This window comes from Symphalangus syndactylus, chromosome 3 (genome assembly GCF_028878055.3).
Source record: "Symphalangus syndactylus isolate Jambi chromosome 3, NHGRI_mSymSyn1-v2.1_pri, whole genome shotgun sequence".
Taxonomy (NCBI): Eukaryota; Metazoa; Chordata; class Mammalia; order Primates; family Hylobatidae; genus Symphalangus; species Symphalangus syndactylus.
The window spans coordinates 8,716,943-8,740,114 of NC_072425.2; the positions used below are offsets into that span (position 1 = coordinate 8,716,943).

General features: G+C 61.9%; 2 protein-coding genes across 3 annotated transcripts in view; both read left to right on the forward strand.

Moving 5' to 3' along the window:
• Positions 1–463: 463 nt before the first annotated feature.
• Positions 464–2,818, forward strand: LOC134736276 (uncharacterized). The gene has a single exon (XM_063636769.1). The coding sequence runs from the start codon at positions 593–595 to the stop codon at positions 1,388–1,390; it is 798 nt and encodes a 265-aa protein (XP_063492839.1). The 5' UTR covers positions 464–592; the 3' UTR covers positions 1,391–2,818.
• An 11,054-nt stretch (positions 2,819–13,872) lies between these two features.
• The window catches only part of NACC2 (NACC family member 2), an 85,421-nt gene continuing 76,121 nt past the window's right edge, over positions 13,873–23,172 (forward strand). For both annotated transcript variants that reach the window (XM_055270397.2, XM_055270400.2), the window contains exon 1: positions 13,873–14,012. The gene's annotated coding sequence lies outside the window, so the exon portion shown is untranslated. The remainder of the gene's footprint in view (positions 14,013–23,172) is intronic.

A 23,172-nucleotide genomic window follows, 5' to 3' on the forward strand; every position in this document is an offset into this window, starting at 1 on the left:
GTGTCCCCGTCCTGTGAGGGCTGTGGGTGTGGGGTAAATGCAGGGCAAGGAGGGGAGAGGGGTCAGGACTGAGCAGGAGAAGCAGGGGCAGGATCGGTGAGGAAGAGGGGCAGTTGGTCAAGATTGGGTCAGGTAGGGACACGGTGGTAGGCAAAGGCCAGGGGGCAGGTGGGGTGTCTGGGAGGTCCGTGGTCAGAGGACGGGTGTGGGTGGGGCCTGGAGATGGAGGTGCTGCCTCCACCCTCCCGAGCCTGGAGGCCTGACAATTGCATCCAAAAAATCCATAGCCACCATCGTGTCAGCAACATGGTGACCATGGCTCACGACGTGGGGATGGGCATTCGTGCCGCTTCCTCAGAATATTAATGACGGTCCCTGCAGAATGCTGTACGAATATTCATATGGAGATCAATCAAGCCTGGGCTGGCGGATGGCACAGGGAGAGGGGCCGTGACGGGCTGGGCCCAGATCCCAGCGGGCACACCTTGGCAGGGTGTGGCCGTATAAGTCTCCGCCAGCTCCAGCCAGGATCTGCCTCCCTCAGGATGGGACAGGCCTGGGCCTGTTGTATGGCCACAGGCAGAAGAGGCCGATGGCTGACATGACATCACCACTTAGTGACTGCCCTCATCCTGGGAGCCCAGAGGCTGGGGCGGGGCTCTTTCTGGAGAGACCCAGAGAAGTTTGTATCAAGTTTAGCGGGGGCACCTGCTGCCTCAGACGCTGGGCAGTGGGCGGTGACGTCCCTGTCCTCACTGGGGTCTGCAGCCAAGGACTGGCCACCGAGGCCCAGGCCAGGCACAGGGATGCTGGGTGGCCACGGCCAGTCCTCCCGGGAGCCCCTAGCACCTTGGGCCTGCCCCCAGCTCTCATGGCAGGAGAGGTTTCTTCCCACGCCACTGTCCGACGCCCTGGTGAAGGGATTCGCGGAACGGGAGCACGTGGATTTCCAGTTCTTCCCAGCGGGCGCACGCAGGCCAGCACCCTCTCCCTTTCCAGTTCTTCCCAGCGGGCGCACGCAGGCCAGCACCCTCTCCCTTTCCAGTTCTTCCCAGCGGGCGCACGCAGGCCAGCACCCTCTCCCTTTCCAGTTCTTCCCAGTGGGCGCACGCAGGCCAGCACCCTCTCCCTTGCCTTTAGGCAAAACTCGAGTGCTGCTAGACCCTTGGCCCTGCTCACTGTGCTGGGCCGCGCTGCACCCATTTCCTCCCAGCGAGGGTCGTTCCTGGGCTCCTCTGACCTGAACTGCTTCCGAGTTTCCTTCTCAGAACCAAGAGGGGCTGGCTCTGCGCCCTGCCTACCTGTCCAGGGGTGGGGGCTGCCCTTTGAAGCTATCAATCTGGGTTTTAAGTGTGGATTCATTATTGACAACACCATGACATCATGCTGACATGAATTATTTGTATGTTTTTCAAATTGTGCTGTGATAACCCTGGCTGTCTTCCTGCTCCCATAGTGGATAAAAGTGTCTGAAAGAATGCTGCCATCTCCCTTCTCCCCACAGCCTGGAGCTGGGCCAGCCGTAGCTCAGCCACCACCTGTGCTCAGTGCAGCCTGCTTTGAACCCCACCCTCCTCCACCTAGCTGGGGTGCGTGCCTGGTACATGTATGTGTGCACGTATGTGCGTGTGGGTGTGTGGCATTTGTGTGCCCGAGTGTTTTCTGCTGTTGTGTCTCACGTCCTGGCCCTGCCACCCTCCACATCCACGGCTCCTTCCCGTGCTCCCTCAGATGTTCCCCCAAAGAATGGAGGGACTCCGGCCCCTTGAGGAACAGGGAAGCCCCTGCCTGGGTAGCCACTGGCAGGTGAGTCCCGTGTTCCTGCCGAGAAAAAGTCTGCTTTCAAGACGGGCAAGCACTCCCTTTGTGGTCGCCGCACTTGGGGTCACCAGTTGCTGGGTTGATTGGCAGGAAGAGGTGCAGCTCCCCGGCCCCTCGTGGGGCTGTGCAGCCATCTGCCCCTCTCCGGGCCCAGCTCTTCCTGTGAGATAAGGGGGCGGGAACCCAGGGAGGCTGGGCCTACAGCCTGCAGTAGGGTGAGGCACTGGACTAGCTGTTCCCAGGTCACCCCCAGGGAAAGCCCTAGGCCTGCATTCTGTCCCCAGGTGGGAAGTTCAGGGAGAAGGAACCACGGCTGGGGCTGGACTCGGGGTGGGGGGCGGGGCTCACGATGTCACCTCTGGCGCGGCTGCTGCAGTGGGCCAGGAGCTCCAGATTCCCTGGGTCACCATCTTACCAGGGCCTAGGTTAGGGCCTGGGTCGGGGCCATGGGATCGCAGAAGCAGCACTGGAGGCTGGTGCCCTGTTCCTTCCACCGAGACTGGGCAGACCTCTCCTCAAGGGAAGGTGCCAGGGGCTGGCTGCAGGCCCTGCCTGAGGCAGATCTGATGACCTTGGGCCAGGGCAGCAAGGCCATCTATGGCCCAGACCCTTTCCTGGGGCTTATTCTCAAGGATGTATCCTGGTGGGGGGTGTCTCCAGGGGTCGGTCTGTAGAAGGATGCTAGACCCTCTCTGGGAGCTCTGAGCCTAACACGAGCAAACGAAAGAACAGGTTGCTGCCCCACAGGTTCCTGGGGCCGGGTGCAGAGCAGGCCTTCACACTTGCTGAATGACTGTGCCAAGGGCCAGCTGAGGCCCCCGGAAGTATGTCTTCCAATGTCCCTCGAGAGCTGTGCTTGCCTCTCACCAACTTACAACTAACCCCACCCCCAGGCCAGGCACGGTGGCTCACACCTGTAATCCCAGCACTTTGGGAGGCCGAGGCGGGCGGATCACCTGAGGTCAAGAGTTCGAGACCAGCCTGGCCAACATGGGGAAACCCCGAGTCTACTAAAAATACAAAAATTAGCTGGGCGTGGTGGCAGGCGCCTGTAATCCCAGCTACTTGGGAGGCTGAGGCAGGAGAATCGCTTGAATCTGGGAGGTGTAGGTTGCAGTGAGCCGAGATCTCGCCACTGCATTCCAGCCCAGGGGACAGAGCAAGACTCCGTCTCAAAAACAAACAAAAAAGCCAACTACCCCCTGCCCCCCAACAAGACACCCCGGAAAGGCAGCCCTGCTGTTTGGGACCTGACCCCTTAAAGTCCTTCTGTCTGTCCTACCTGGAAGCCTCTATCTGCTGCCGAAGGCTTTCCCAAGCCCAGCTCTCACACGTATCCTGCAAAGGACAGTGGCTGTCCCCTGAGCCTGACTTGGCCAAGGGGCTCTGCAGTGCCTCCCGGGAGGAGGTGAGTCACTGCAGTCGCCCGACCCTCAGGCTTCTCTGGAGCAGGAGGCAGCAGCTGCTTTACAGCTGCATAAAACATTAGAGGGAAATTTAGGACAAAAGAGGAAGACGATTAGAGCATCCAATTTAAACCGAGGGAGGGCATACGCAACCCAAAACGGCACTGCCCTAATTCAGGAGCAGAGGGAGGCACGGGCTCTGCAACCGCTGACAAGAACCAAAATACTCACCCAGTTTTCTTCTGCGAAAGAGACCCAAACTCGCCTGACAAGGCGCCCACAGATGTCCCAGGCCCTGCGGGAGCCGACCTCCTCCCCAGGGGATGATGCAGCCCGCTCCGTGCCCATGCCAGCTGGCCCAGGGCACAGCAGATGCCCCAGGTCACCATCCTTCCAGGGACCTGGCTCAGAGCCGTGGGATGTTCTGTTCTTTCCGCCAAGACTCTGTGGGCACCGCTGTGGCAGGCCAGAGCAAGGCTGAGAACTGGCAGGGAAGGAGCCACATCCAACTGTGCAGGCAGCTCCCCCCAGCTCCATCCCTGCTCTCTGCTCTCCCTGGACCAACTGGCCCAGCCTAAGGCCGTGCAGGGCCTGGACAGCGGGGTCTGACCCCAACCTTCCTGGGCCTGGGTCACAACACTCTTGCTTTCGGGTCAGCATCTGCAATGGTGCTTCCTCCTGGGGACAGGGCTGCGGCCCCCTTGGCTGCTCAGCTCTGCCATACCCCTTGGCTCTTGCTGTCCGCTGGAGAAGATGGTCCCAGGGAAGCAGAGGCTGCCCAGAGACGGGGGCTTTCCATGTGGGGCTTTCAGTGTGGGACCAGATGAGCAGGTCTCTATCTCCAGACCAGCCTTCAGCAACTTCCAGCTGCGAGATGAGGACACCCGGTCCTCACTTTAACCACAGGACCACAGAGAAGAGGGGAAAAGCAAAACAAGGCAGGCCAGTGGTTTGGGGACCCTGGCTCTGCCCTCAGGAGCACACTGGGCCTGCCTGCCGGGTTGGTCTGTAAGCCAGTGAGCACTCCCCACCCACCCCACCATGCACCCAGCATCTGAGCTGCCAGGGTCCCCTTTGACCCCCGCAGTGCAGGTGTGCTGGCACCATCGGCCAGATCCACTGTACCAGTCCCTGGCTTAGCCTCCAGTGGAGCAGGGTCTACCAGATGACAACAGACGCGGGCCGGAGAAACTGAGGAAAGTGAGACTGTCTCAGTGGGGCAGAGCTGCAGGCCCACCCAGATGCTGCTTTCTTGGAGGAATTTAGGAATCTCTGAAGCAAATGAATGCTTCAATTACAGAGTAGTGCTTGAGCAGATTAGCAGGACTTGAAACACACAGACATTCCTGCCCTGGTCCTGGTAAGGTGAATTAGCATCATAAAAGCAAACGTGCTCTGCCCAGGGTTTTTGGAAGTGAGGTGGTTTATGTGATCTTTAGCTGCCTGTTCCGTCCTTCAGTTTTGTATGTAAGAAGTACCGGAAAACACCCTCCCCCATGGACACTAAAGCAGGGGCTGTTCTGTCACGGAGCAGCCACCTCCAGATGGCTGTGCACCTGCACACCTGCTGGCACGCCCTGCCCGGAGCCAGGTGAGCGCCCTGTACCTGAAGAAGCCCTGGGCTTGCATGGGCAGACTGCAAGGGTGGAGGGGGGCGAGCTGCAGGGTGGGGTGGGACACCAGTGCTCACTCTGTCCTGAGACCACATTCCTGGGCATCCGGCACGAAGGTCACAGAAACGGGCAGTGTTCGGCTGCACTTGCTGGGGGCTCAGGGGCTGCTCTAGCAGCAGCAGGGCAGTGCCCCGAGCCCAGCGTCCGGGCAGGCGCTCAGCAGGGTGGCTTCCTGGCCCTACGTTGTTACTAGGGAATTGAAGCCCAAGTCCCTGGCGACGCCCCGCTTCCCCATCCCTCCACTGCACCGAGGCACCAGCTCCTTTGCAAGATGCTCCGGATTGCTCTGGGATGCATTCCTAGGACCTTGGCCTCCCCTCCAGCCCTTCCGAGCTCCCTGAACCCCGGCAGACACATGGCCATGAAGCTGGCTGGCAGGAGGCCAGGGGTGCAGCGTGGACACCTCGGGGCTTCCTCCCCACCCCGGAGGCCCCTATGCACGGGGTGTGGGGGCGGCATTCATCCCACTGGGGTGCGCCAGGGTGGACAGGCGGAGTGTGGCCTGACTGTGGGCACCTGGAGGAAAGGGCTGTGCTGGCACCCGTGCTGCACCGTCTGCACCCCTGGCCCGGAGGGGCGCCACGTGCCATGTTCCTCTTCTCATGGTGGGGACCTTCCTGCCACCTCTGCCGCCCTGGGATGCTCTTCTCCCTCATTCACCCTCAAACCATGGCACCTTCGGATGACCAAGAGCCTCCCTTTCCTCCCAGGGCCAGATGCTGAGCCAGCTCCACAGGCACCAGCAGGTCCCAGGACCTGCAGCTTGGAGCAGAGGATGGGCTGGGCTCAGGGGCTGCCCCCCAGATTCCATCGTGGACTCCAGCGTGCACACTGGTTGCCTGAGATTCGGATTCAGCAGGTCTGGCCCCGGGACCTTGTGATTCCAAGGGCTCCACCTCTCTTAGAGGCAGCTGCTCTGCCCTGGGGATCTTGAGGGACAGAGGGTGGGCAGAGCATCCAGGAGGCACGAAAGCCCAGGAGAGCAGCGAGGCTCCAGAGCCACTAGAAGAAGGTGGAGGAGGGCGAGGCAGCTGTGGCCAGATGCAAGAGATTAAGACAGGACCAGGGCTGGGCGCGGTGGCTCATGCCTATAATCCCAGGACTTTGGGAGGCCGAGGCAGGCGGATCATGAGGTCAGGAGATCGAGACCATCCTGGCTAACACGGTGAAACCCCATCTCTACTAAAAATACAAAAAAATGGCTGAGCACGGTGGCTCAGCCTGTAATCCCAGCACTTTGGGAGGCCAAGGTGGGTGGATCACAAGATCAGGAGATCGAGACCATCCTGTGAATGGTGAAACCCCGTCTCTACTAAAAATGAAAAAAAAAAAAATTAGCCGGGCGTGGTGGTGGGCGCCTGTGGTCCCAGCTACTCGGGAGGCTAAGGCGGAGCTTGCAGTGAGTCGAGATCGCGTCACTGCACTCCAGCCTGGGTGACAGAGCGAGACTCCGTCTCAAAAAAAAAGACTGGACCAGGAACTGGGGGCGGATTTGGAGCAATGGTTACTCCGAGTGACCTCCAGCCCCTAGTGACCTTGTCCAGCCATAGAGACCATCCCTGCATCATTGACCCCAGCCCAGTCTGGCCCTCACTCCCTGGACACTTGAGAATCCAGCAGCAACTGCCTGTCCCTACTTGGGTGGCCACATCGGCCCATTCGTCCCGATCTTCCCTATCCCAGGACACGGCGTGGCCTTCACGGGTCCACCTGCCCGGCCTCAGTCCGAACGCTCCCCACCTCTCCTTCTCTCCCAGCCCTCCTCATTCCTCCTGGTTCCACCTTCACAGCCCCTGCACCACCAGGCCCACCCTTGCTGGACCCCAGGGAGGGAACCCAGCAGGTCTCATAGAGCCCTCTCCCCGGCAGCCAGACCTCAGGAGGCTCCCCTCCAGCTGCCAGCTCCAATGAGGCAGAGTCCTGGCCCAGGCTCTTCCTTCGCCGCCTCCTGCCTCCTCCATGGCAGACCTGGATTTCTTTTTTAACCAGCCTGCCACCCCTGCTACTAGAACAGAAGCCCCAGATGAGCAGGGGCCTGTGACTTTGTTCTCAAGGGGGCCAAATGCCTTCCTGTCACTCCTGGGAGTCAGGGGTGCTGGCCGGCCCACGTAGCCCAGAGGGATGGAGGGCCTCACCTGCCGCCCTGCTGGCCACTTTCCCTCTGGGCCAGCTGGACCCCAAATCTGGCCCTTCAGGGAACCCACAGAGGCCTCTGCTGTGTCTACCGGGTTCCTGGCTCCTCCAGCAAATGGTGCCTCCTCGTCTGGGGTACGGGGGGATGTAAATTCAGCTGCATCAAGGGCCCTGAGCAGGGAGCCTGGTGCTGGGAGAGCCACCGGAGCTCAGAGACAGCTTTCCTGAAGTCCTGAGTTGGGCCCTGGGGATGAGCCGGAGCTCACCTGCCGCTGCAGGGAGAAGGGGTCGTGGCAGAGGAGCTGCGGGTGCAAAGGTCCTGTGTCTGTCAGTGGGTGCAAAGGTCCTGTGTCTGTCAGTGGGTGCAAGGGCCCTGTGTCTGTCAGTGGGTGCAAGGGCCCTGTGTCTGTCAGTGGGTGCAAGGGCCCTGTGTCTGTCAGTGGGTGCAAGGGCCCTGTGTCAGCAGCTCAGGGAGAGCCCAGTGTGCCGCAAGGGACAGCGTGGGTGGGGGGACCAAGGCTGAGGAGTGGGCGAGATCAGCAGCTCAGGCTGGGAGGGACATCTCTGAGCACAGAGGGACAGTTTCACTACAGGGCAAGATGGGTCCTTCTGGCCTCCTGGAGCTAGCCCTGTCCCCTCCACGCAGCCCAGTGCCTGGTGTGGACACAGGCCTCAAAGGGTCAGCCCAGCAGGCAGAGGCGGGAGCTGCTGGGATCAGCACGCTGGGCTTTGTGGTGGTCATAGCAAGGACACCTGAAAAAGCTGCCAGGATGGCAAGTGTCCTTGGCATCTGAGGCCCATAGAAGTGCCCTTTGCCCAGCAGGATCGTAGACAGGATGGGGACCCCCCAAGGGGTGGAGGGCCCAGGGTGGTCCGGCCCAGGCTTTGAACCCATTCACTAGAATAACCGTCCTAAAGAAAGAAATGGCAGTAGGGGAGTGACCAGGGCCCGGGCCAGCTCTGCGGGAGATGCAGGGCCTTGCAGAGTCACAAACACCTGCCTGCATCTCCCATTGTCCTGCAGATGGGCGGAACCGCACCCAGTGCAGCCGGTGGTGGGGGCGGGGCCAGCTGGGCTTGGTCTTGCAAACTGCACATCTCCTAGGAGCTGGCTCCAGAACCAGAGCGGAGGTGGTTTCCCTGGAGCTGCCTCAGGACCCCGAGGGGGTGGTGTTCAAGGTGGACCCCCCGGGGGCCTGCCAAGGCCTGATGTTCTGAGTGGGGCTTTGACTGGAGTGTGGCCTCGGTCCCTGGGTGGACAGGTGGGTGAGGCCCTGTCCAGTGTCCTGGGCCACTCTGCTGTGCACAGCCCTCGTACCCTGGGCTCTGGGGGCCCCTGGCCCCTCACTCTCCTCCAGAACTCAGCAGGCACCACCCTGGGCTCCTGGGCTGACTTCCTACAGTGGGAGGAGGCTGTCCCCGGAGCAGCCTGGGGGCTACAGGACTGGGAATGTTTTAGTAAAAAAAAAGGGGGCAATGGGCTCAATTTGAACCCCACGCTGGAGGTACCAGCTAAAACCCCAACTGCAGAAACACAGGGCCTGGCTTCTACTACAAGTATGGGGGCTGCATCCAGGGCCCAGGGTGAGGCTGGTAGGCCCAGCTTAGCCCCCAGTTGCAAGGGCCGGCTCAGCCGCTCCACTCTCGGCCCCCTCAGGCTGGCACAGAGCGGGGCCCTGACAAGGGGGCTGTGGGAGCAGCCAGGGCTTTCCTGGAGCCTCTCTCTAGGGTGGATGGGAGCGAAATCAATACACTGATATGTAACCACGTATTATGATGGAAGAAAGGAACGAGCACTCAGAAAACAAAAAGGGGACCTCGCGCAGGGCATGGAGGCGGCGCTGCCGGTAAAATACTGAGCACTGGGAAGCAGGGGAGACGGCGCGGGGATGAAGGCTGCTTGGGAGCTGGGCGCAGCCGACGCACAGCCCCGGGAATGTGCTAAATGCCACGGAGTTGTTCGGTTGATAGTGGTTGCTGTCAGTTAGGTGAATCTCACCTCGATTTAGAAAAAAAGGCAAAAAAAAAAAAAAAAAGAAGGAAAGAGCCCACCCCAAGTCAGTCCCTGTCTTTCTGGTCCGGAGGCCATGGCCCTGGGCCGGCCCCCGCCGCCCCGCAGCCCCCACCCCCGGCGCCCTGTACACAACCCCCGCCAACCCGCACCCCCCTCCCCCCGTACACAACCCCCGCCGCCCCGCACACCCCCCTCCCGCCGCCCCGCACATCCCCCCCGCCGCCCCGCACATCCCCCCCGCCGCCCCGCACATCCCCTACCCGCCGCCCGGCACAATCAGCCCCCCGGCGCCCCACGCACCCGCCCCCCCCCCCCACCCCGCCACCCGCACACACACCACCGCTTTTCATCAACTCTGCCACATCTTCCCTGTGCTGCCTGCTGGACCACAAGCCCTCTGAGGCCAGGCGTTGGGGCAGCTTCACAGGACAGGGCCCCCTTGGGTGGAGGTGAGGGTGCAGGCCCTGGCAGGCCCGGCTTCCTGTCACCCCCCGACCCCTGAGGGTCCCCCCACTCCCTCGTTTCCTTCTCAGCCCATCCGTCGAGTAGGAGCAGCCTTCTCCGGCTGTCTCACTGAGCGCATGTGTCTTCACGGGGCGTTTATCATCTGCTGCACATAAGCTACAAGCCAGGGGCCTGGCCACGTCTTCTCCAACCCCACTGTTGGGACTGGGGTGTCTGTGGGGGACCACGGAGGCTCCCAGTGAACAGGAAAGTCCTCCCCCACAGGCAAGCCCTGCCCCAGGAAGGCAGAGGACCGGACTGAAATCAGATGGTTTCTCTTGCCCCCCGTGAACTGCTCTTCAGACAATGAAAGCGGCTTCCTCCCGAGACAGCGGCACCACTGGCCGTCTCACCAAAGGCTGTTCTGCACCTCTCTTCTGTGTTGACAGGTGAGATGCAAGCGAGAGAGTGGGCAGAGAAGCCCTCTGGCTGTCCTCCTGCCGCAGGGGTGCAGGGGCGCACTCTGGCTCTGGGCAGCTGTCCCGGAAGCAAAGCCGAGAGAGCCTGTGCTCGGCTGGTGAGAGGCTCCAGGTCCTCCTGGGGTCTTCTTAGCCCAACAGCCCTGGCCAAGGGCTGACCCGAGCAGCAGCACCAGGGAGGCACCTGAGGCCCCCCCGCCTGCTACTTCCCTTTCTGCTGACCGAGCTCCCTGGACGCTCTGAGGACCCGGAAGAGGCGCCAGAACTCGGGCAGGTGTGGGGGAGGGGGCACAGCATCCCCCAGCAGCCGCAGGAAACAGGGTGGAGACAGATGGAGCCTAGGCTCCAATTCTGAGAGTCCTCAGGGCACCTGCTCTGTGCCAGGCACCACACTGAGCCAGTGATGAGACAGTGGACAAAGTGGGAGACTGTGCCGATGGAAGCCAAGGGCGGACCAGCGTCAGGATGGGGTCCGGGTGCCCGTTGCCGATGGTCATGTGGCTCTTTCATAAGGAAGGGTCAGGGAAGGCTTCGTAAGCCAGGGATATTGGGGTGGAGACTCAAAGAAAGTGACAGAGCAAGCCTTGGAGACACAGGGGCAGAAGGTTCAGGCAGTGAGAACAGCGGGTGCAAGGGCCCTGGGGCAGAAGGTGCAGCAGAAGCCAGCCTGGCTACAGCCGAGCAGGCACTGGCATGCGCAAGGGTACCACGGGGGTGGAACGTGGGGTGGGGAAGAATGTGGGGCGTGGGTGGGGTGGGGTATGAGGCGGGGGTGGGGAGCTGGGTCCTGGTCACCCAATCACCCGGGCTTGTGCTCTGAGCAAGAAGCACACTGGGGAGCTCTTGGGGGTTCTGAGCGGGTGGGGGTAATCCAACAGGTTTAGAAGCAGCCCTGTGCTGCTGTGTGGTGACAGGCTGGGGCAGGGCTGGAGGGGAGGCTAGAGACCGGGGTGGGGAAGGGGGCTGTGGCAATCACTGGAGAACAGGGCAGTTTCGGACCAGGAGGGTGGCTCTGACATGACTTTCACACAGAGCTGTTAGGATGGGCACAGACTGGATCTGGCGTGAGACTGGAGTGGGGTGTCACCACCCGCACAATGGCAGCAGCATCTGGAGAGCCACCAAAGGCTTCTGCCATCCAGGGGAGGACACGCAGGTGTCCAGGCCAACAGGTTGGTCCTCTGTGTATGGCTGAGTGCCCCCAGGGGCTCTGCAGTGTCGGCGGATGTGGCTTGTGACCTCCCCTTACCCCCTGCCCAGTGCTTTCTGGATGGAAGGGGAAAAATCAAACAACAAGGCCGTCAGAACTCAGGCCCGGGTCCCGGACAGGCCCTCCCTGGGCTGCAGACCCATAGCGGTGCTGCTATGTTCAGTTGAGACTGTGGCCACCAGGCCCTCGTACCAGCCAGGAACCAACAAGATCAAACGTAGGGAGGAGATGTGGAGGATGCACCCGGGGTGAGCCCCACTCAGCCCAGGCCCTGCTGGGGACCCCTGAGTGAGCCCCAGGCTACGCTGTAAAACAGGAATAAGGCTGGGCGCGGTGGCTCACGCCTGTAATCCCAGCACCTTGGGAGGTCGAGGCAGGTGGATTGCCTGAGGTCAGGAGTTCAAGACCAGCCTGGCCAACATGGTGAAACCCCGTCTCTACTAAAAATACAAAAATTAGCTGGGTGTGGTGGCGCATGCCTGTAATCCCAGCTACTTTGGAGGCTGAGGCAGGAGAATCGCTTGAACCTGGGAGGTGGAGGTTGCAGTGAGCTGAGATCGCGCCTCTGCACCCCAGCCTGGGCAACAGTGTGAGACTCTGTCTCAAAAAAAAAAAAAAAAAAAAAAAAGGAATAAACTGAGAGCTCACCTCATGGTACTGTTGTGAACATTAAATGCGGTAAGGCATACATACTCAGTAGCATGGGCCTGGAATTCAGCAGGGATGCAGGGTTTGCTTTAAACGGTGCAAATATATGTTGGTATACATACGTATAGACACACAGAAATTGGGGAATTGATTTCTGGGTATCCGCTATCTTCTAAACACTTTTCAATGCTCTCCAAATATCCCTCACTAAAGAAGAATGTCTTCAATATTTAGAAAATAAAAGTGATTAAAACAATCAGTCCCATCCCTGGAGGGCCAGAGGTCCTAGTGGGTAGCCCCTTGAGGCCTGCCCCAGGGCTGGAAGCAGCTCCAGGCATCTGTCTCTGGGATTCACGATTCTCAGGGGCTTGGGGTAGATGTGCTCACTAGGAGATCCTGCAGAGATTGTCAAGTCAGGCTTAGGAACCACGGGAACCCTGAGGCTGCTGAGCTCATGCCCTGGGTGTGAGAGGTGCTCGGAACCCTCCTCCCCCACTTGGTGCCCAGGGTCTTCTGCCTTCACCTGTGCTAAGCAGGTGACACCACTGCACAGCTGCTGTCTTTCCACCTGTCCCTCTCACTCTGCCCCTCGTGGGCCAGGACCACAAGCCCACACACCAAGCCACGTGTGGCCAAGTATCTCCAGCCTGTAGAGTCATGCCTCCTTCCCATAGTAGACTGCAGGGCGGGTTTGGAAGTGGCAGTGGTGGTGGCGGAGGGGGGTTGGGGTGTGGGACCTCGGACTGCATTTAGGTCTAGGTGAGACTCTGTGGGGAGAGCCCAGAGTCCCTGCGGGGTTCCATACTCACCCCCATAGAAGGCAAGCCAGGGAGTGAGCTGTGTGTGTGTGTGTGTGTGTGTGTGTGTGTGTGTGTGTGTGTTCTGGACGCAGAGCTGAGTAGAACCTAAAGTTAGGTTCAAGGGCCAGTCTGTGGCCAAGATCAGAGGCCTAGCTTGAGGTCGGAGTGACAAGAACCTGGCCAAGCTTCTGATGATTTGTCCAGGGCATGACCTTGGCTGACTGTGCCAGGAGGGCTGTAGCCCCAGGTTTCTGATCCCCAGAGCCCCAAAGGCGTTCTCTGGGACGCTGGTGGCCATCTCCTTCTCATCCCTTCTCCCAGCGCCTTCACTCGGGACCACGGAGGTGGTATCACTCCATTCTCCTGCAAGGACCCGTGAGCGTGCTACGGGAGTGAGGCTGGCTCAGCCTCTGAGGACCACTGCAGCCTGTCCTGACCTCAGGCCCCAGGTTAGGAGGCAGCTGAGGAGGGGTCTCTGGGTCCTTTCGGGTGTGTAGCCGGCTTTATTTCCGTGCCCTTGTTTTAAAACTGCACCTCTGTCCTCAGGAGCGTGGCCTTGGGCAGATGGAGAGCTGCGTGGCCGGTGCCGGAATGACTGTCAACGCGCCAGTGCGCCCGGATCATACCAGGCCTGAAGGCAGCACCAGGCCCAGTCCAGGCAGCTTGCAGTTCCCGGGCCGCAGGGACGGGCGCCGGAGCCCCGCAGAGGTTCGCCCAAGGGCGCTTCCGCACCCGTGTCTTCCACGGCCCGCCTGAGCGTCCAGGGCGGCTGCGGATGCGCGCACTTCCCCCGCCCGGATCCCGGAGGCTGCACCGTGCGGACGCGGCCGCCGCGGGCAGGGCGCGCGCCGGGGGTGGCGTAGGGGGGCCCGGGGGCTCTCCCGGGCTTAGCGAGTCCGGCCGAGGCTGGGGCCCGGGGAGGCGGAGGGCGGTGCTCCAGGTCCTTTCCCGGCCCGTCCGCCGAGCCCCGTCCTCTGCGCCGCGGCGTCCGGCTCCTGCCGGGTGTCCCGCGCAGGGTCTACCGCCGGCAGCTCCGGAAGGAGGACGCGCGAGGGGCGAGGAGCTGCCGCCTTCCCTCCCCCGCGCTCGGGGTTCCCCACGCCCCGCCAGCCCCCACTCGGGACCCTCCCGGCCCCCGGACCCCAGCCCCGACCCCGGGCGCCCACCTGGCTGCCAATGCGCGCGCGCGCGGCCGGCGCGCTGTCCCTTTAACGGCCCGCGGGCACCTCCCCCGCCGCCGCCCCGCCCCCGCCGCGGTGCGGCCGCCGGTGCTGGGCGAGGTCGGAGAAAGTCCATGGGAGCCGGAGCGCCGGGACGCCGAGCACTTCCTGCCGCGGGCGGCGCGCCGCAGCTGCCCAGGCCGGACCGGGCCGGGCGCCCGCAGGTACCGCCAACTTGGCGCGCTTGGCCGCCCCCGGGTTACGCCGCCGGGCGGGGTCGTCCCGCGGGCCGGGCCCGCACTTCCCGCAAACTCCGCGGCCGCCCAACTTGGCGCGGGCCCCCTGCCGCAGTGCCGGCCGCGCGGGGCGGGTGCGGCCGAGTTCCACCCCCGGCCCGGGCGTGCGCGCGGGAACCGGCCTCGGGAGCCCGCAGAGGGGGGCCGGGGGGGTCCCGGCGGAGGCGCCCGCGACCCCGGGCCGGGACGCCGCGCCGCGCGTTCGGGGAGACCCCGGCTCCGGGCGTCCCGGGGCGCTCCCTGCCGCCTGCTGCGTTTCCCTGGATTTCTGGGGACCCACGCGGCCTCCCCAGGGACCCGACTGGCCGATCCAGCCCTCCGGGCGGGGAAGCCTGGGCAGGACTGGCCCGGGGCCAGGGCGGAGGGACCCACCCCTCCCGGCGCATCTGCGCAGCTGCCTGGCCCAGCCGGGCCCGCGCCTCGCCCTCCCGGTCCAGGTGGGCCCGTTCGTGGGTCGTCACCGCCTCCCGCTCCTCCCCCACGCGGGCCCCAGCCTGGGGAGAAACTGGGGTCCGGCCGCAGGGGGAGGGGGCGCCGCCTCTTGCCAGCTTTTGTGCTTCTGCGGACCTGAGGTCGGGGGGCCGCAGCCCCTTCTCTAAGAAACTCAGCGGAGCCCGGGGCCGGCCGCGCACCCTGCACGGCCAGGGCGGACCGAGGCCTTCCGACGGAGTTTCCTGCTTCTCTTGCTGGGATCGTGTGGGGTCGGAGGTCAGAGGTCACCTCCCAGCCCTTCTGCCAGGCTCTGGGGGAAGTTTGGTCTTGGACTCTCGTCGTGGAGCCGTTTAAACCTGTGGGTCTGAAGGCCGTGAGGCCCGGTCCCTGGAGTTGGCCTCCCAGGCCGTTCCACTCCCTCCCCCAACCCCCGCGCGGGGCCTCCGGATTGGAGGTGTTTCACCCACGTGCTGGTGGGCCCGTCTCCCTGGGTCCCTGGGTGCCCTGAGCTGTGTTCTCTGCTGCGCGTTCCTTTCTGTGTGTGGCGGGGGTGCTGACCCGGGGGTGCCCAAGGCAGCCCAGACTCCCATCCCGTGGAGCTGCCTCCGGGAGCGCGTGCACCTTGGTGTTCCCGCCCGCCAGCGCGGCCGCCCTCTCCTGCCAGAGTCCGTGTCCTTCCAGGTCGCCCCTTCTTCTCACCCACTCCTCTTTTCGTCTGGCAGGCTCCTGACCTCCTTCCCTCCTGTTCTCCAGTGGGACACTTAGCTCACCGTTCTGCAGGGTGTTTAAGCCTGTAGCACCCCCAGCAGGGGCGCCTAGAGTTAGGTCAAGATTCAGGCAGCACCCCCCCTACCCGCCACCTCTCAGCCACCCACCCCTTCTTCTCCCGGCCACCGTTGGAGCACCCCTCTGGTCCTCTGTGGGGCCTTTCCCAGCCCCTCCCTTCAAGAGGCCTTTTGGCATTTTCCCCTGGGGTCACCGTTGAGTGGTAGCTGGGCCAGAGTCCAAGGGGAGGAAATAAAAGGAGGTGCCACCCAAGGTGGTGGCCCCCTGTCCTTTCTGCAAAGCCACTTGGAATGGGCACAGAAAGTGCAACAAGATATCACTTGTCACCTCTTAGTGGCCAGGGATCCTTTCGCAGTGGTCACACCCAGGGCTCGATGGTGCTGGCCCTGGCCTGGCGGGAAGGCGGCCGCTGCGGCGGAGGAGCCACCCGGGAGGCTCTCATGCTGGGAGCAGTGGGAGCTGGGCTGCTACAGGCTGCGACAACAGGCTCTGTTCTTTACCACCGGCTGCTGGAAGGGTGCGCAGGGCTGCTCTGCCCTGGGCCGGGGGCTAGTGGTGACTTTTAAAAAATTCTTCAATCCTCCCCGTGTTTTCCAATTAAAGCACGAGGCTGCGTTCTTCATGAAACAACAGTGACGATCTTGGTGCTGAGCGGTTCTTCCAGGCCTGCGCTCCTCTTGGCCTCTGCCTCCGGAGTCCTGCTTTCCTGGTTTGTGGGCAGTGTGGTTGCCCAGGCCTGAGGGATGGAACGGGGAACCAAGGTGTTCCGGGATGTTGAGTTCCCAGGGTTCCACCCGGTGCCCCTTCCTCTGAGGTCTGTGTCTCTGACCTGTGTCCCTGGAACGCACACGGCACCAAGTGCCCAGGGGCCCCGGCCACCATCAGTGGGGCAGAGCCCATGTTCCTTCCTCAGCCAGCCCTGTCCTGGCCACCTCCACACACTGTCCCCAGGCTGCCTCTCTGCATCTCACAGCCCCTTGGGGTCACTCCATCCCCTTTGCAGGGTCACACAATGAGTTCCGAGATCCAGTTGGACTGTGGCCGGTGGGATGAGGGTCCGAGTCCACAGGGGGGGCAGCAGGTGGCACCTCTTACCCCAGGATACACCAGCATGTTTCTCCGGAGAACCAAGGCCTTCTGCAGACCCCAGTGTAACGAACACATTTGGGAACTTGACTATGGGGCCCCCTGACTCTGCTGCTCCTCCGGCCCAGTCCACCTTCACCTTGGTAGCACATGTCCCTGCCTCAGTGGCCCAGGCTGACCAGCCTCCCATTGTGGTTCTAAGGACAAGGTAGGCCACCTTCCACTTCAGGGTGACGTTTCGCGCCTGGGCTGAGGAAACCTGGGGCTGGGCTTCCAGGCCTGGCTCGAAGGAGAAGCAAAGCCCCCGTGGCGTGAGGCCGTGGAGCGTCCTCCAAGGCAGGGGAGAAGTAGCGCTAGCCCGTCTGGATGCTGGACCTGAGCCGCCGTCTGATGCGTGTGGGCAGGTGCGGGAGTTTGTGAGGTCTGACTGGGTCTGGTCTGACTGGGGGCTGATGGGGGGGCTTGGGAACCTGTGTGGAGCTGGCTCACTGGGGCCTCTCACCCCATCTCCGGTCAGGCTCCCCAACGGTGAGTGTCTGCAGACCCAGCTCCCTGGGTCCTGGGCCTTCCCCGAAGTGCCCTCTCCCCAGCATTTTGTTCCTTTCCTGGCACCCTCTCTGGGCACGCCCTTGGTCCTGCCAGAGGTGGGCAGTCGGGCCTTGGGTGGGGGAGCTTGGCCAGTGTTTGTCTACTCTTGTCTCCCCACTGGGCCCCAGTTCAGAGCTGTGTGTGGCCCCCACGCCGGCCTCCCTGAGGCGCCCCCTAATCCCCAGGTGGATCTCGTTTCCCTTTCAGCCTGTCCAGAGTCACCGAGGAGATGTGACTGGAAGGTTGTTTGGGCCTTGGCTCTGGGGGCCGGGGAGCGGGGTTACCCAGGCCAGGGGCTGCTGCTCCACGCCTGCCCCCGCCTCTCACAGGGCAGGGATCCTGGCGACCTCTGTTTTTTCGTTTTTTGTTTGTTTTTTTTAGCAAATCCTTGCTGTCACCAGCCCTGGCTCTTGGTGAGATGAGATCATTTGTAAAATATGCTTCCTGGCTGGCTGGGGCTCCCTTACTGTGTCACCTGCAGCTGCCCATTTGCTGGGAGCCCCAGCTCCCTCAGCTGTGGCTTTCCTGCGTTTGCTGTTTACAGTTTGGGTTTTGGAAGCACACACCCTTGTATAGGGTCTCAGCAGAGCGCAGTGGAGGGGTGTGAAGGCATCTGTCTGGAAGTATTGGATGCTTGTCATTCGGGGACATGAACTCCGGGACTGGCACTCACCCCTGTCCACACAGAGGATCAGTCTGGGAGCTAGTCGGAGTAGGGGAGGGCGTTTGGGACCCTGACCTAGGGCTCCTGGGGCCCCACCACATCCCCAGTGTCTGCTTGCTGGGCCTGGGTCCTCATTGGAGCACTTGGCAGCCAGAACCCTGGGCTCAGGTCTCCTGGGAGAACGCCCAACCCAGGCTGTGTGACCTTGAGTGAGGAACCCGCCCTCCCTGAGGCCATCCTGCTACAGAGTAGCATCCTCTGCCTCCTCCAAGGAGCTGGAGGCTGAATGTGGGCAGCCCGGCCTTTCCGCCTTCACGCCGGCTGGGGCTGGCCTGGGGGCTGTTAGGCCGGTGAAGCCGCTGAATCCCATGTGAGGCTCATTACCCTTTAAGAGGAGGCCGCCATGGAGTCTCCCGGGAGAACGAGAGGCAGGCTTTTCTCCAGACGTTGTTTGCAGGGACCCACGGGGAGGAGAGGCTGGCTCCGGGTCTCTCTAAAGGAATCTCCCCTCCCCCAGTGCGGGGCCCTGGCATCCAGGAGGGCACAGGGCCATGGATGGCCGCGAGCTCCTGGGCCCGCCCAGCTCCTGCCCCTGTGCCTGGGAAGCAGGCAGGGCTGGGGGCGGGGAACAAAGGGGCCTGAAAGTGCCCATATATAGTCACTGGGGTGAACAGCAAGCCACGCTGCAGGGATGTCTCCCAAGCCTAGGGCTGGCCAGCCCCAGCCCAGCCACCGGGGCCCCGAGGGCAGCCTGGCCCTGGGCTGGGGGTGGCCTCCCTGGTAGTCTGTGAAGGGGTAGAGCATCAACCTCAGCAAAGTCATGCCTCAAGAAATGCTTGTTGATTGAAAATAAAAGTCCCCCCAGCCCTCCATAGTCAGGCTTGAGTACATTTCAGGAGCTGATGTTGGAAGCTGGAGGCTGGAATCCGGGCTGTGCTGTTGGCCAGAGCTGCCTGGGGTCCCTCACGGAGGGCGTTGGGAGCTGGGGGCCTGCTGAGAGGAGACTTGCTAGCAACCCAGCCCCCACCCCACAAAATGCTAGTGCCCCCTTCATTACAGTGACACTTTAGATTCTCCCTCCCCACCCCTACTGTCCTGGGGCCTCCTCCAGTGGGCTGGTGTTTTCTGGAGGAGTTACCCCCTCACTCCTGGGCACTGCCTGGACTCGGGGGGCAGCTGTGGACCTTCCTTGGTTCTTCTGGGGCGGTCTTTGAGGGAGTCAGTGTTGGCCCCGCCTTTGGATCGGAGCAGAAGGAAGTTGTCCCGCATCTTTCTCCTCCCAGGGACCCCTAAGGTATCACCTCTGGCCAGGGCCCCTACCCAGGGCCTGGGCATCTGCCCCAGGGGCTGTGCCTGTCTCCCTTCTACCACCCAGTTGGTGTCTGTGCCAAGAAAGGGGAATTACCATCTTTGCTGAATTCTTGACTTTTGTGCTGTTAAAAAATCAGCTTTAACAGAGATTTGCTCATTTAATTTCATTTCCATTGCACAGCTAAGCGCCTTTGTTAAATTTTGTATATTGATACTTTTTGTTATTGTCAGCAGTTTTTTCTGGGTTTTTTTTTTGGATATAAAGCCATTAGGGTGAGAGAAGATTAAAAAGATACATTACAATTAAAATGTTAATGAAATCCGCATCACACAACTTTTGAAACCCTTTAGGCATTAATCTTGCCTGTGTCATGTCCATTAACTTTGGCTATTCTTATTCCACACTGACCCCTGCTGAGAGATTTGTGCTATAATTGGATTTTTTTTTAATAAAAAAGGAAAAAAAAAAGCTTTTAAGAAAATAGAGGTTGAGTGGTCGGCCGTGGCTCCTAAATGAAGAGGGATGGTAGAAGAACATGACTCACTTTGTTGGGGCTGGGGTCCCCCGTTCTGAATGGGGACAAGGGTCGCCCAGGGCCTCCCCCAACTGTGGATGTGCCAACTGGTGTAGAGGTACATGAGTTGGGGGAGCCTCAGAGGAGGGAGGGCACCCCGAGGCTGGGTTCACCTTCTTGGGGAGAGGCCCCCAGTGCTGGGGGAGGGGCTAACAGGAGCCCCCCACCAGGCGGGGTTGGGGGGGTGACATGGAGGCTCAGGCAGAGCAGAACCTGAAGGGCCTTGAGTTCTCTGAAATCTGTACCCCGCTACCCTTCACCTGGAAGTCAGGCCTTTGTGGGTGCTAGGTTTCCAGCAAGGGGGGTTGGCTATGGGGAGGGGGAGCCCACTTCTCTCCCTCCTAGGGCCGTGGGGACCTCAGGAAGACGTGGGCTGTGGGTACTTTGAGGCCCTGGGCCCTGGCCAGAGCCTGGCTCAGATCTGGGTGGGGTCCCCAGCTGGGAGGGTCCCCAGGCAGGGGGAGGCTCTGGGTGGGGGCCTGGGGGTAGCCTGTGGCTGCTGCCCCGCTGGTTCTCCCGGGCTGCAGTGCTGCAAACGTAACCGCGTAACCGAAAGCTGGTCAGGTGGTTGGCAGCGGGGCTGCAACAGACAGATTTCGTGTCTGTGTGTTTTTGCAACACCTTTCTATAAAGGGAAACATAATTTAAAATATGATTACTTAGTGTTGTAACAGCCGCCTCAGCCGCTCCACGCGATGCCGAGATCATTATCAGAGGCTGATATTAACTTGCAAAGAATATTATGCAAATTGCCTGCTGTCTCCTCCGGGAAACCTTCTCCCAGGATGCTGGGGGCTGGGCTGGCTCCCCTCAGGGCTTGCGTAGGTCCCTTTGTGGGACAGCCCAGCCTTTGTCCTTTCTGCCCATCCCACCCTCCACGCCCAGGCCTGAGCCCTCATCTGTGTCGAGGGGACCCTAGGAGGCATGAAGCAGTGGGTCAGGAAAGATCAAGTCCTTTGCCTCCCTGTGTCTCAGTGACCCCAGACCATGGTGCCTGCTGGCCGGCTGGGTGGGGGCCTCAACAAGGCCATCGTGGTTGGGATGGCAGTGAGGCCCCTGCTGATGGTTAACCATGGCTGACTGCGGTGGTCACCGGACCTGGGTCCTCACGAGCCCCAAGTGCCCCCGAGAAAGTCCCTGGCCACAGACTGGGCCATGTCCATGCGCAGTGGCGCGTCCTGCTGACTGACCATTGTGGCTTTGCAGCTTCCAGGGGCTCAGGGGCAGCTACTGGGAAAGATGTGGACGGTGGCTTGGATTCAGCATTGCTGTGTGGACTCAAATTTGTGCCCTAGGGGAGAGAGGCAGGGAGTGGGGTCTGAGGGTCCCTCCCACCCTGATGAGTACAGTGTGTCTCCTGCCCCCATCATCCCTTCCAACTGGGCCTGATGTGGGCAGTGGTACAGTTCCCAGCTTGAAGATTCTCCCCAGAGGCTCCGTCCCACTGTAAGGGAGCCCGACAGAGCATGTTTAGAGCAAAATTCCCCTGACCCTGCACAGCCAAGGGGCTGCTGATGCTCTCTCTGAACCAGTGTCCACCTGGAGACTGTACAAGCCCAACAGTCCCCGAATACCGCTCACCTCCGTGCATGAGATGACAGCCACTGGGGGTGCCCATCTTCCAGGTCGCCTCCGGAACTTCTCAGCAGAGTCCCCAGGTCACCTCCCGGAACTTCCCAGCAGACTCCCCAGGGTGGGAAACTGGGCCTGCCTGGGCCATGGCCGGCCTTGGGCCGCAGACGAGGGACGGGGAGGGCTTGCCCTCCCTCGAGCAGCTCAGACCGGGGAGGACAGGGCGCTTGGGGTCTCGTTGGGGATCTTGCCGGTGCCGTCCTGGGCTGTCCTCAGCTGAGCAGCCACTAACAGGGTTGCAGAGCAAGTGTTCTCTTGGGATTCGAGCCCCATTTCCCCCGTGCTGCGGTGGAAGCTGGGCAAACACCATGGCCTCCCTGGGTCTCAGTTTTCCCACTGTGAGCTCCGAATGGGGTACAGTACCCTGCTTTCTGGTCACCAGGAAGGTCTTGGGCCAGCCCAAGGCAGACCTAGAGAGGGCTCCCAGGCGGCCCCAGAAGCGGCAGGGCCCTTCCCCAGCCGGGCCCTGTGAGGGCTGGCTCGGTCACCCTCCCTTCCTGTGGGGCTGGCCCGACCCCTTCGAATGCCGCTCTGGGGGTCCCCGTGGGGGTCTGCCAGCGCCAGGAGGGCAGGGTGTCTATTTGCAGCTGTGCCAGGTGAGAGGCCAGGAGGAGGGAAGGGGCTTTTCCAGCACCCTGGGGTGTGTTGGAGGGGGGCAGAGTATCCATCTCCTGGGGCCACCACGACAGAGGCCACAGGTTTGGTGGTAGGAAGCCTCAGAGAGTGCTCCTGTCCCAGTTGTGCAGGCCCGGAGTCGACACTCTGTGCATCTTCAGGGCTGGTTCCTCCAGAAGCTTTGAGGGACACTCTGTCCCACGCTGCCCTCCAGCTCCCGAGGCTGCCGCTGTCCTGGGCCTTTCTTGGCATGTGGGAGCATCGGCCCAGTCTCTGCCTCCGTCCTCACAGGGCCACCTTCCTTCTGTGCATCTGTGTCCAAACTGCTCCCTTCTATTAAGGATGCGTGTTAGGGTCCACCCTAAATCCAGGATGATCTCATCTTACCTCCTTTCACTAATGGTATCTGTAAAGACCCTGTTTCCAAATAAGGCCACATTCAAAGGGTCAGGTAGATGCGAACCCCCGGTGTTGTGGTGTGGGAGGGGCAGAAAGCCTTTAGTGTGTAGAGGGCACTGGGGGGCTGGCTCTGCGCTTGCCCAGGACAGTGGGAGGAGCCAGACACAGACAGCAGCCGCTCCTGGGACAGCACCTGGACGGGCGTGAAGCCAGTGCAGCTGGCCAGCTCCAGGCCCAAGCTGAGCGGGGGTCGTGGGAGGGAAACCGGGCCACTGGTGGGGGAGGGTTTTCCTAGGAGTCGGCGTTGTCGTCTGCGGTTATGTAAGTTTGGGAACAGGATTCGTGTTAATTATTGTAACCCAGTTTAGGTGGTGAGTCCATGTCATAGGAAGTGGCCTGGAAATGACAGCGTGTGGGTCACAGTGGAGCCCGGGGTGGGGCTGTGGCTGGGTGCTGGCAGGCAGACGGCTGTCGGGAAGCTGGGGGCATGCGACGTCCCTGGGGCCCACACCAAGCCAGACGTCAGGGAAGCCCAGCCGTTCCCAGACCTGGGACCTCAAGAGCCAGGCCCGGTGCCATCCAGACCAGCAGCTGCCCCAGGGCTCAGCCCTAGGCCTCGCCAGGCTCCTGATGATGCAGGAAAACAGAGGCACCCCCACCCCCAAACCCCTCCCAGCTCTGAGTGGGAGGCCTCGGGGGGGCGTGTGCCCTTTGTCCTCTCCCCAGCTGCATGGCGTGGGGGTTCTCTCATGGGAAGGCAGGCACTGCGCTTTGCTGCTCTGAAGGCCCATGGAGGGTCCTGGCCACATTCAGGGAGTGGCTTCTGAAGGTTTTTAGAATGTCCAACAAGGGTCCCCAGGGGTGATTTGGTTTTCTCCAGCCCGAGGTGAAGGGCCTGGAGGCGGCTCCTGCCCGTCGGAGCTGCCCTGCGTGGTGCCCGGACTCCGGGCTCTGCCAACCCCTCCCATCGGAGCTGCCCTGCGTGGTGCCCAGCCTCTGG

Bases quoted from the DNA above. Each gene is read 5' to 3' on its own strand.
- LOC134736276 (XM_063636769.1), top strand. From the start codon at position 593: ATGGCTGACATGACATCACCACTTAGTGACTGCCCTCATCCTGGGAGC.